The sequence below is a fragment of the Camelina sativa genome, chromosome 12 (genome assembly GCF_000633955.1).
Source record: "Camelina sativa cultivar DH55 chromosome 12, Cs, whole genome shotgun sequence".
NCBI lineage: Eukaryota > Viridiplantae > Streptophyta > Magnoliopsida > Brassicales > Brassicaceae > Camelina > Camelina sativa.
In genome coordinates this window covers 29,813,816-29,826,136 of record NC_025696.1, presented here as the reverse complement: position 1 = coordinate 29,826,136, position 12,321 = coordinate 29,813,816, and the positions used below count along the sequence as shown (strand labels likewise).

The 12,321-nt window shown below is 44.7% G+C and overlaps 3 protein-coding genes across 4 annotated transcripts; 2 read left to right on the top strand and 1 right to left on the bottom strand.

The window, feature by feature from the left end:
- LOC104734000 (F-box/kelch-repeat protein At5g39560) lies at positions 106-1,260 on the bottom strand. The gene is given in 2 exon segments (XM_019233699.1): positions 106-389; positions 474-1,260. Coding segments are annotated over 2 exon segments (1,071 nt in total).
- Positions 3,008-5,080, top strand: LOC104732895 (uncharacterized protein At5g39570). 2 transcript variants are annotated; one of them, XM_019233802.1, is made up of 3 exons: positions 3,008-3,927; positions 4,069-4,201; positions 4,726-5,080. In XM_019233802.1, the coding sequence occupies exons 1-3, from the start codon at positions 3,095-3,097 to the stop codon at positions 4,813-4,815; spliced, it is 1,056 nt and encodes a 351-aa protein (XP_019089347.1). In that variant the 5' UTR covers positions 3,008-3,094; the 3' UTR covers positions 4,816-5,080. The 2 variants fall into 2 exon arrangements, with proteins under 2 accessions (XP_019089347.1, XP_010450798.2); XM_010452496.2 differs by having other exon boundaries at positions 3,008-4,201.
- LOC104732894 (SKP1-like protein 11) lies at positions 5,491-6,217 on the top strand. The gene has a single exon (XM_010452495.2). It carries the CDS (start codon positions 5,613-5,615, stop codon positions 6,072-6,074), a length of 462 nt encoding a protein of 153 aa, XP_010450797.1. The 5' UTR covers positions 5,491-5,612; the 3' UTR covers positions 6,075-6,217.

The window sequence follows — 12,321 nt, the reverse complement described above, 5'->3', positions numbered from 1 at the left end:
TCTCACTAAAAAAAAAAAAAAAAAAAAAAAAAAAAAAAAATGAAACTTGCTTCAAAGAAACGACTGAATGATTTCACAACCTTTCATATCATTTCGTACCTATGATCAAATAGAAACGGCTACACAAGGAAAGGAGTAATATGATGACTTGGTGGTCTCAAACAGAGTATTAAGCCACTCCGTCTTACCCCAAATCTCATCTTTATGGCGCTTCTCTAACGCAATCTTAGCGCACCAAATTTTAGCTTTCCCGTTTTCACTATGTCCGTTAGGCCGCTCCATCCACATAACTACAAGTTTCCCACCATAGTTAAGAATCTGTCCCGCCCGTGAACAAAGTCCTTCCAAACCCTTGATCTCTCTCCACACTCTACCCTCAGTAGCAAAAACTGTACATCACATTATCTATCACACACGAATGCAAGTACATATCTCTGCGAAACTCGATTCCTCTCTTACAACTTTCCATGTACCATCTTTGGGTTCATAAGTGTAGTCATTTTTACCTGTAGCTGCGTAAAGCTTGCCTTCAAAAGCATCGGGGTTGACCGCAATATATCTGCATAACTCATAATCTAAACTAAGATTTGGCAATTTCTTGTAGTGCAAAACTCTCCAAGTCTGAGTCTTTATATCGAATACCTCAAACCAATTGTCAGTCTCTTCAATCTCCCAATAAACATTCATGACATATATTTTCTCATCGAGGTAAACAGCACTTGCCCCCGATCGAGCTACCGTCATGTTAGGCCCGTCACGCCACGTGTGACTCTGACAATCAAGGATCCGGACAGAGGAAGACTGCTCATGGTTGCATCCACCGATTACGTAGATATCCGAACCAACCGCTACGGTGGATTTAGATGGTATACGTAAAGAACGGGGATAAGAAGGTACCGGAATCAAGGAGTAGTCATTTAAAGTCTCTCCGTTACGTGTTTCTTGTGGTTTCATTAAAAGAGTGAACCACTGGAGAGATGTATCGTTATCAAGCGGTTCGACGCAGAAATAAAGGCATGGTTCGGTGGTTCCGAGGTTAAAACGCGTCTTCTAGAGTTGGGGAGAAGAGATCAGAGAGAGGAACCTCTTGCATACGAGAGAAAGATTAGGGTAAGCCCATCTCGGGATACGAGCAAATATGTGCTCTATGATTTCGTCTGGGAGTGACGACAACGATAGTGGCTTAAATGTCGTTGTCTGAAACCTCAAACTCTGCGGTGGTAGTCTAACTTCGGAGATCATGCTCGAGTTGGCGGACATTGTAGAAGCAAGCGATTGTGGAGAAGAAAGCTTGTTTAAAACTACATATTGATATGTATTATCATATGTACTAGGTAGTAGATCAGCCCTAGGCATGTCAATTAGGGCTAAAGCCCGCGGGCAGGCCCGGCCCAGCCCTGAAAAACATTGTGCTCGGGCTTAAAAATATATGTCCAGAAAAAATTGGGCTTTTCGGGCTCAGCCCGTTTGGGCTGTAGGGTTTTTCGGGCTTAGCCCGACCGGGCTCGGGCCAGCCCGAAAAGCCCTCTAACAAATATATTTTTACATTTTTGTTAATATTTTTGTTTGATTGCAATATTTGATTAACAATTTATTGTAAATGAAGTTTTAAACTCTAATCATAGTTTTCATATTTACTTAATAGCCATACTTAATACTTTAAGATTTTTATTAATGATATTTTATATGAATTATATATTAGTTTATTTGCTTAAAGTATCAAAATTTTATTTAGTTTTAAACCTTTTCTATTAAATTAAGTTGGTTGTAGTGAATATAGATGAGTTATTAAATTTTTGATTGATTTGTTTTATAGTGCACCTTCAAACACTGCTTTTTTAGGCTTATAAGTTTAAATTTTTGATCGGTAAGATAAGCCCGAAAAAGCCCGAAAAGCCCTGTAGCCCTGTTAAGGCCAGGCTCGGGCTTTGAAATATAGGCTCGGAAATATTTTGGGCCGGGCCGGGCCGGGATCAAACATATGCGGGCTTTACGGGTTTCGGGCTGGGCCGGACCGGGCCAGCCCGGTTGACACCCCTAATCAGCCCTTTGCACGGGATTAATTGTTATTTATTCTTTTTGTTATTTTTATAATTGATTATCTTAAGGATAATATTTTAATATCATTCAAGTGTCCAAGTGCTTTTTTAGTATTGTCAAAATAAAATATTTAAATATAAAATATTGAATTACAAATGTAATTATTTGGATAATAAAAAATATGTGTGATAACAATAACCAATTGAATTATTTCTATATTAATTTTTGATATATATATATATATATATATTAATCTTACTGATGAAGATGTTATTAATATTAAATTAATTTTGTGATTTGTACAGTTTAATAAAAAATTGTTGAGAATAAAATTATCTTGAAGGCAAATTAATATAAATAATATGGAAGGTAAGAGTTAAAACTCAAATTGGTTTTAGAGCTCTATAATATTTACACATTAGATTTTTGGTCAAAATGTTTTCCTATTAATATATAGGGGATATGTGACTATTAAAGATAAGAGATTTGTTTACAAAAAATGATAAATTTATTTTTCCTAAAGGAAAATTAAGGTTATACAAAATAATTAATATATATATATATAATTATAGTATAAGATTTTCAAGCCTTAAAAAGTCAAAGGAAATTAAAATCTACAAAATAAACCATAAATTTAAAATCAACATTGACAAGAAAAGAATTTGTCGGTTACTATAAAATTTGTCCCAAATTTTTTTCTTTCCCAAAACCATAAACCATTTAATTTCTTATAAATCTATACTTGTAACCGGTTTGGTTCCCGGTTCGATCAGTTGGAAACCGGTACAATCAAATTGCTTTTTTTTTTTTACTAATTAATAAAGAGGCACGTGGCACAGCTTACCCGAATCGTAGTGGTCTCCATGTAAACAGCAGGAAACTGTGACCCACGTAAATTAGAAAGAGGATCCACATATATTAATTCAAAACGCAGCGTATTTTCAAACTCTTCGTCTTCCTCTTCTTCTTCCTCCGCGTATAAAAATTCTCATTTCGTCATTTTTTTATCAGATCCAAGAAAATTAAAAAAACACAGAGAGAAGCTTCTAAAACGATGCCGTACTACACAAGAGATGAGAACGACGTCGACGATTTCGATGAGTTTGATCCAACGCCGTACAGTGGTGGTTACGACATCACCGTGATCTACGGCCGTCCGATTCCACCTTCCGATGAGACTTGTTACCCTCTCTCCTCTGGCGTCGATGACGATGACGAATACGAGAGACCTGAATTCACTCAGATCCATGAGCCTTCTGCTTACGGAGACGAAGCTCTTAACACAGAGTACAGTAGCTATTCTCGACCCAAGCCACGACCCGCATTCCGACCCGATTCAGGTGGTGGCGGTCATGTTCAAGGTGAGAGACCTAGTCCTGGTTATGGATCTGGATCCGGTTATGGTGGTCAGACGGAGAGTGAATATGGTAGGAGGCCTGAATCTGGATATGGTGGTGAAACGGAGATAGAGTATGGTCGGAAACCTGAGCAGAGTTATGGATCTGGTTATGGTGGTAGGACGGAGACTGAATCGGAGTATGGATCTGGTGGTGGAAGAACTGAGGTTGAGTATGGTAGGAGACCTGAATCGGGGCTTGGATCTGGTTATGGTGGCAGATCGGAGTCTGAGTATGAGCGTAAGCCTAGCTATGGTAGGTCTGAGGAACAAGAGGAAGGTTACAGGAAGCCTAGCTATGGTGGATCTGAAGAACAAGAGGGAGGTTACAGGAAGCCTAGCTACGGAAGATCTGAGGATCAGGAAGAAGGAAGTTACAGGAAGCCTAGCTATGGAAGATCTGAGGAAGGAGAGGAAGGTTACAGGAAGCCTAGCTATGGAAGATCTGAGGAGCAGGAGGAAGGGAGTTACAGGAAGCCTAGTTATGGAAGGTCTGAGGACCAGGTGGAGAGTTACATTAAGCCTAGCTATGGAAGATCTGAAGAACAAGAGGAAGGGAGTTACAGGAAGCCTAGCTATGGAAGGTCTGAGGAACAGGAAGAGGGGAGTTACAGGAAGCCTAGTTATGGAAGGTCTGAGGAACAGGAAGAAGGGAGTTACAGGAAGCCTAGCTATGGCCGTCGCAATGACGATGATGATGATGAGCAGCGCAGGGACCGTTCTGGTTCTGGTGATGAGGAAGGGAGCTATGGTCGCAAGAAATATGTAAGTCGAAGAAATTATCATTTGCTTTAGTGGAATAGTGCATAGAGTTACTCTATATCATTTCGTTTAGTGGAATTGTGCATTGTCTGACTCTAGATTGTGTAGAAAATAAGTTTTGATTTGTTCAATCCTTTGTTCAATCATAGTGTACTAGAGTGATCTCCATATTGAAGTAAAGTTTATAGCTTTAGTGATGGTTCATGTTCCATTCATGATCTAGCCATCTATGAACAACCATTATGAAGAACCCTGGTTTTGATACATGTCAACAGTTATGTCTCTGTTTCACATTCTAAATTAGAGTTGCTTGAGTTTGCTTGAATGTAAAGCTAGTTCTATACGTTTAAGCATTCGATGGGATTTGGTCTATTTGTTGGATATATGAAGGTCTTAAATACATAGTGTGTCTTCTCCTTTATTATGGTTGTTCACAGTTCACAGCATCGGCACCATTAACTCAATGTCATAGTGTATTGAACATGCAGTATTTGCTTAATCTAATCATCTCTGTACAAAATTTGCAGGGTGGCAATGACTCTGATGATGATGAGGAGAAGAAGCAGCACCGTCACAAGCATCACCACCAGAGACGTCGTGATGAAGACGATGATTAAACCCCTTCTTTGCTGGAGGGTGTGATGAGAAAGTGTGTTTGCTTAGCTTCAAATATCTACTAAATAAAGAGCTAAGTGACATATCTTTCTACATAATTTATTTCGACGTTGGTGCTGTGTTTGTTTGAATCTCTATATATTACTGCAGAGCCTGTGTTTGTACGGGTTCATCATAATAAGACCTTGAAGTGTTATTGGGTCACCATGTAACTGTTGTTACTCTGTTTCGTTTCTTATCAATATTTTGTGTTATGATTTACCTTTATATCTCTTATAGTTCTGAACTTGAATCATATGGAAACTTTGTTGAACCAAATTATCATGAGTCTAGTTACACCATGGTCTTCTTGTTTATTTCGAAATTTTTACATGTTCTTCCTTCTCATTGATTTCAAACTCTTGTAGGTGCCTTTTACTCTTACCTTAAATTTTAAGACATAAAGTAGTAGAATTATGACTAGTGAGTGGGTTATTTTATTTTATTTTTGGATGAAACTAGTGGTGTTACAATGATAGGTGTAGGTAAATTAGAATTGACCCGGTTTATCTCGGTTTACTCTATTGAAATTACCTTTTCTGAAAAAGAGTTATTTGCCTTTTTATTTTTGTTAAAGATATTATTTCCATCTCAAAAAAGGAATGGTTGATTTAACCGACTCTTAGGGCTTATAAATACGGCGCATAGGGTTCACAACTTCATTACCTAGGAATTCAATCGCTCTCTCAATTCCTAAAACTTTTTCTCATCGAATTCGCTTTCACAAAGAGAAAAGATCTCACCCAACAAGGAACAAACTATGTCGACGAAGAAGATGATCATGTTGAAGAGCTCCGACGGTCAGTCGTTCAAGGTGGAAGAAGAGATCGCGATCCAATCGCAGACCATAGCGCATATGGTTGAGGACGACTGCGCCAGTACCGAGATCCCTCTTGCTAACGTGACGAGCAAGACTCTTTCCCTAGTGATTGAGTACTGCAAGAAGCACCACGTCGATGACGCTAATCCAATCTCCGAGGAGGAACTCAAGACCTGGGATAAGCAGTTCATGGAAACAGATCAATCCACGATCTTTGATCTCATTCTTGTTGCGAACTACCTAAACATCCCAAGCTTGCTTGACCTGACGTGCCAAACTGTTGCTGATATGATCACGGGCAAAACTCCAGAACAGATTCGTGCACACTTCAACATTAAGAATGATTTTACACCTGAGGAAGAAGCAGAGGTTCGTAGGGAGAATCAATGGGCTTTTGAATGAGTGGATCATGGAATCAAACCATTAAGCAGCTTTCTTTCTTTTCTTTAGTGTGTGGTTTTTGTGAGAACTGAAAACGAGCTTCTCCTTCCGAAGTGATTTAAATGTGGAGGAGCTTATCGCCGTTAAGTAGTTCCGAACTGAATTGAAAGAGTTTTTGAGTTTTTGAATTTGTATTGCTGTTTTTTGGAAAAATCTTGGATCCCTTACAAGTGACACCCCTTTACATATTTATACCGACCAACCAATTTATTACCCAATCAATGCACAATTAATAGGGCACGATTTGCGCGGTCTAATTAATCCTCTTGAATGCGGGAATCTTTGACCGGGCCCGAGCTGCGAGCTGACCAACACGAAGCATCTCTGCGCTCTCTTCCTTTCTCTGGGCCTGATGGGCCGATCAGTAATACGCTCTTGGCCCATTAGACAATCCCGACCTAGGCCTTCTTGCCTATTGTCCGAGATGACAGTTGCCCCCCAAGTCTCCCGAGATGAACAGTTCGGGGGACTTTTAACCTTCAAGCGATCAATTTCGGGAAACTGAATATTCCCCATATCTCCACGATTTGATCATGGTAATGATGGGATTTGCCTTCCCGAACAAGCCTCGGGGCCCCACTAGGTGGCGTGTTAACTATAAGAGAGAGAGAAAAAACGGTGCGAGACCTTTCACTTCCCCAGGTAATCATTACTCCCTGGTTCGTGTATAAAGGTAAACTCGACTTCTCTCTTTCACTCTTAATCTCCAATTGTGCTTGTGTTTTCCGTTCTCCGATTTTCTCTCTTTTCCTCTGTGAACTTCTTTACTTTCGCCGGAGAATCCTTCACTCTTCCTTTATTTCTTGCTACTTTTACCGGAAAAGCATGTCTCCGCCGAAATCCTCATCGGGAAAAACCGCAAAACCCTTGATTCCGGGCGTTTTCGGCCCCCACCAGCCGTTGATTCTCTCTGCGGAGAGCATAGCCGAGATTAGAGGATCCACCGGGATCCCGTCGGGTCGAGATCAGATTCCCGGAGGCTCATGAGTCTCCGGAGAACCCCCCTCCAGGGTACTGCTGCGCGTTCGAGATATTCTTCTCTGCGTGCGGTTTGTCATTCCCCCTTCCCGAACTCATTGTGAAGATGATGTTCGAACTGGGCTTCGCTCTTCCCCAGATGTGCCCCAACTTTGTTCGGACTGTATTGTGCCTTCAAACTCTGGGGGAGGAGTTCAACTACCAGCTGTCGTTGGCCGACTTCCTCTNTCTCTGGGCCTGATGGGCCGATCAGTAATACGCTCTTGGCCCATTAGACAATCCCGACCTAGGCCTTCTTGCCTATTGTCCGAGATGACAGTTGCCCCCCAAGTCTCCCGAGATGAACAGTTCGGGGGACTTTTAACCTTCAAGCGATCAATTTCGGGAAACTGAATATTCCCCATATCTCCACGATTTGATCATGGTAATGATGGGATTTGCCTTCCCGAACAAGCCTCGGGGCCCCACTAGGTGGCGTGTTAACTATAAGAGAGAGAGAAAAAACGGTGCGAGACCTTTCACTTCCCCAGGTAATCATTACTCCCTGGTTCGTGTATAAAGGTAAACTCGACTTCTCTCTTTCACTCTTAATCTCCAATTGTGCTTGTGTTTTCCGTTCTCCGATTTTCTCTCTTTTCCTCTGTGAACTTCTTTACTTTCGCCGGAGAATCCTTCACTCTTCCTTTATTTCTTGCTACTTTTACCGGAAAAGCATGTCTCCGCCGAAATCCTCATCGGGAAAAACCGCAAAACCCTTGATTCCGGGCGTTTTCGGCCCCCACCAGCCGTTGATTCTCTCTGCGGAGAGCATAGCCGAGATTAGAGGATCCACCGGGATCCCGTCGGGTCGAGATCAGATTCCCGGAGGCTCATGAGTCTCCGGAGAACCCCCCTCCAGGGTACTGCTGCGCGTTCGAGATATTCTTCTCTGCGTGCGGTTTGTCATTCCCCCTTCCCGAACTCATTGTGAAGATGATGTTCGAACTGGGCTTCGCTCTTCCCCAGATGTGCCCCAACTTTGTTCGGACTGTATTGTGCCTTCAAACTCTGGGGGAGGAGTTCAACTACCAGCTGTCGTTGGCCGACTTCCTCTAGGTGTACACGGTGAAGACTGGTCGTACCAAAGGCACGCTTTACGTAAGCCCGCTTGCCGGGCTAAAGGTCTTTGACGACCTGCCCGAGAAGGATGAAAAGTGGCGGAAGTCCCATTTCTTCTTCCCGGTTAACGAGCTCACTTTCAGCCACCGCGTGAGTTTGCACGTATCGAAGTGGACTTCGAAAATCGGTTGAATGGAGTTCCTTGCTAGGTCCAAGTTAAGTGTTACTTTNAACGGTGCGAGACCTTTCACTTCCCCAGGTAATCATTACTCCCTGGTTCGTGTATAAAGGTAAACTCGACTTCTCTCTTTCACTCTTAATCCCCAATTGTGCTTGTGTTTTCCGTTCTCCGATTTTCTCTCTTTTCCTCTGTGAACTTCTTTACTTTCGCCGGAGAATCCTTCACTCTTCCTTTATTTCTTGCTACTTTTACCGGAAAAGCATGTCTCCGCCGAAATCCTCATCGGGAAAAACCGCAAAACCCTTGATTCCGGGCGTTTTCGGCCCCCACCAGCCGTTGATTCTCTCTGCGGAGAGCATAGCCGAGATTAGAGGATCCACCGGGATCCCGTCGGGTCGAGATCAGATTCCCGGAGGCTCATGAGTCTCCGGAGAACCCCCCTCCAGGGTACTGCTGCGCGTTCGAGATATTCTTCTCTGCGTGCGGTTTGTCATTCCCCCTTCCCGAACTCATTGTGAAGATGATGTTCGAACTGGGCTTCGCTCTTCCCCAGATGTGCCCCAACTTTGTTCGGACTGTATTGTGCCTTCAAACTCTGGGGGAGGAGTTCAACTACCAGCTGTCGTTGGCCGACTTCCTCTAGGTGTACACGGTGAAGACTGGTCGTACCAAAGGCACGCTTTACGTAAGCCCGCTTGCCGGGCTAAAGGTCTTTGACGACCTGCCCGAGAAGGATGAAAAGTGGCGGAAGTCCCATTTCTTCTTCCCGGTTAACGAGCTCACTTTCAGCCACCGCGTGAGTTTGCACGTATCGAAGTGGACTTCGAAAATCGGTTGAATGGAGTTCCTTGCTAGGTCCAAGTTAAGTGTTGCTTGACTTTCCGTCTCACCTTTTAACTGTTTCTTTTTCAGATCACTTCGAGCGCGGATTGCTTTGCCCCACATTCGCAGAGTTCTTCTCGAGGTTCTGCAGCCAGGGACAGATCGCTTGGGATTCTTTTTCTTGCGAAAGGATCAGAGAGTCCACGGCGAGGCTCGGAAGGCGTTCTCTCGTTTGTTCCACCCCCTTGAGCGTTTCGGAGATGAATTACAGGGAAGAAAGGGCGTGCCAAGCTGCCGAAAAAGAGGCAAAGAAACAGATGGCGATGGCCCTCGCCGAAGGCAAAGTTCGCATTTCTAACAAGAATTCCTCCGGCTCCTCCGTTCCCGAGGTGAGCGGGACTTCTGTGCCTCCAACTGGCTCTTCCGAGCTTGGTACATAATCAGCCAGGGCTCCTGGTGGCCCGCTGATTCCTCCCGTGATTGTCATTGCTGATTCTAGCGACGAGCCACGGGAGGTCGCTGCTTCCCCCCCAGCGCCGAAGAAAACCTCTACTGAGGCCTCCTCTCAGCAAACTGATTCATCGAAGAAGAGGAAGGAGCCTGAGACCGCCTCTTCTTCTCGTGAAAAGGGGCGAGCCCGGACTGGCCCATTAGGGGATGAGCGAAGTAGTTCTAGCTCGAAAGACAGGGGTCCCTCCTCGGAGAGGAGATCTAAGGAGGCCCCACCGCCTAAAGACTCCAGAGACTCCTCTGGAAGAAACCCTTTGAAGGAACAACGCCCTTTCGCTCGAGGTAAAAATTTTTCTGAGATGCTCTTAATTTTATACCTTTGACTGTTCGATAGTTGATGACTGAAATGACTTGCTCCCGTGATTGTCATTGCTGATTCTAGCGACGAGCCACGGGAGGTCGCTGCTTCCCCCCCCCCAGCGCCGAAGAAAACCTCTACTGAGGCCTCCTCTCAGCAAACTGATTCATCGAAGAAGAGGAAGGAGCCTGAGACCGCCTCTTTTTCTCGTGAAAAGGGGCGAGCCCGGACTGGCCCATTAGGGGATGAGCGAAGTAGTTCTAGCTCGAAAGACAGGGGTCCCTCCTCGGAGAGGAGATCTAAGGAGGCCCCACCGCCTAAAGACTCCAGAGACTCCTCTGGAAGAAACCCTTTGAAGGAACAACGCCCTTTCGCTCGAGGTAAAAATTTTTCTGAGATGCTCTTAATTTTATACCTTTGACTGTTCGATAGTTGATGACTGAAATGACTTGCTCCCGTGATTGTCATTGCTGATTCTAGCGACGAGCCACGGGAGGTCGCTGCTTCCCCCCCCCCAGCGCCGAAGAAAACCTCTACTGAGGCCTCCTCTCAGCAAACTGATTCATCGAAGAAGAGGAAGGAGCCTGAGACCGCCTCTTTTTCTCGTGAAAAGGGGCGAGCCCGGACTGGCCCATTAGGGGATGAGCGAAGTAGTTCTAGCTCGAAAGACAGGGGTCCCTCCTCGGAGAGGAGATCTAAGGAGGCCCCACCGCCTAAAGACTCCAGAGACTCCTCTGGAAGAAACCCTTTGAAGGAACAACGCCCTTTCGCCCGAGGTAAAAATTTTTCTGAGATGCTCTTAATTTTATACCTTTGATTGTTCGATAGTTGATGACTGAAATGACTTGCTCAAATATCTTTCAGTCCCCCCTGCTTCCCCAGCCGATCTAATGAGGAGCTACATTCGGCCCGGAGTTCGGATCCCGGCATTTGCTGACATGACCGAGGTCAATCGTGCGAACTTCTTCCGCTTTGCGGACAAAATCGGCGAGGTAAACATCCTTTGGTCTTTATTTCTGTTTCTATCTATCATTTTATCCGTTTTTGACGAGCTGAATTTTTCAGCTTATGATCGAGTTCAACTCCTCGGTGGCGTCCTATGAGGACCAGCTGTTCGTCTCCCCATCCTCTTCCGAGGTGAACCTTCTTCAAGAGAGGATCGCTGACCTGGAAGCCCAGGTAAAAGAGTACGCCAGGCTGGAGGCTGAGAATGCTAGCACCGTAGCGAAAGCCGAACAAATCCGAGCGCGGATGAAGAAGGCTGAAATAGAGGTACTCGACCTTGGGGTTGCCAACAAAGACCTCCGAGACAAACTGAAGAAGGCGGGGGACCTTTACTTCGAAGCGGCGGAGGATGCGAAGGCGGCCAAGAACAGGTTGCACGAGATCGAGCTCCGCAATCAGCTACTCGAAGCTGGCAACAACTGCGAGATTGAGAGGGTGCGAAGGGAGGAGAGGCAGGCAATGAGGCGGACTCTCCGTCCTCTGGTTGAGGAGGTGAGGGTCACCTTCGAAGAGAGGGAGAAGCTAGCTCCGCTTCAGGTCCGAGCTGCTGAGATTAGGGCGAACCGGATGCTGATCGAGGAGATCGCCAGAGGAGAGATCCAAGACATGGAGGCCGAGCTCGGACTCCTGAAAGCTGACGAAGAGGAGGCGGACGAGAAGGTTTCGAAGGTAACTCCTCGTGACCTCGACCTCTCAGTATTCTCAGATCTTTTGGCGGATACACCCGATCTCTTGTGCAGCGAGAACCCGCTAAGCGTCACAATCGACGAGTCCGGCAGTAATCTCGGGCAAATGTCAAAGCAGGGAATGGACAATTTTCTGGCGAACACCAGGCCGGAAGAGGAGCTCGCAGAGATGGGCTTGGCCCTATCCGAAGCGGCGTCTGATCCCGTTCTTCCTAATCCTTAGTTTTCGTTCTGGGGTTGTTTTGGCACGGGTTGCCCCCTGTTTGTAGTACTTATTTTCAGACTTGTTTTGGAGTGTTTTAGTCGTGGTGACCACTCCAAAAATTTTTTTTGTTCTGTCATCTTAAATGCGAACTTAATTTCCGCAATCTTTTGTTTTAAAAGATGATATGAGCAGGAATAAACACGAAGTAAGAACTTCGGTTAAGTAGTTCGAAAAGATGACACCCCAACTTTAATAAGTAAAGTTGAGTACGAAGTGGATACTTCGGTTTAGATAAGAAACTAAGTTTTGACTTTACTAAGTAAAGTGGAGTACGAAGTAAGAACTTCGGTTTAGAGTTTTCGCAACGTTAAGCTTTAAAGTAAAGCTGAGTACGAAGTGAAAACTTCGGTTTAGACCTGCGAAGA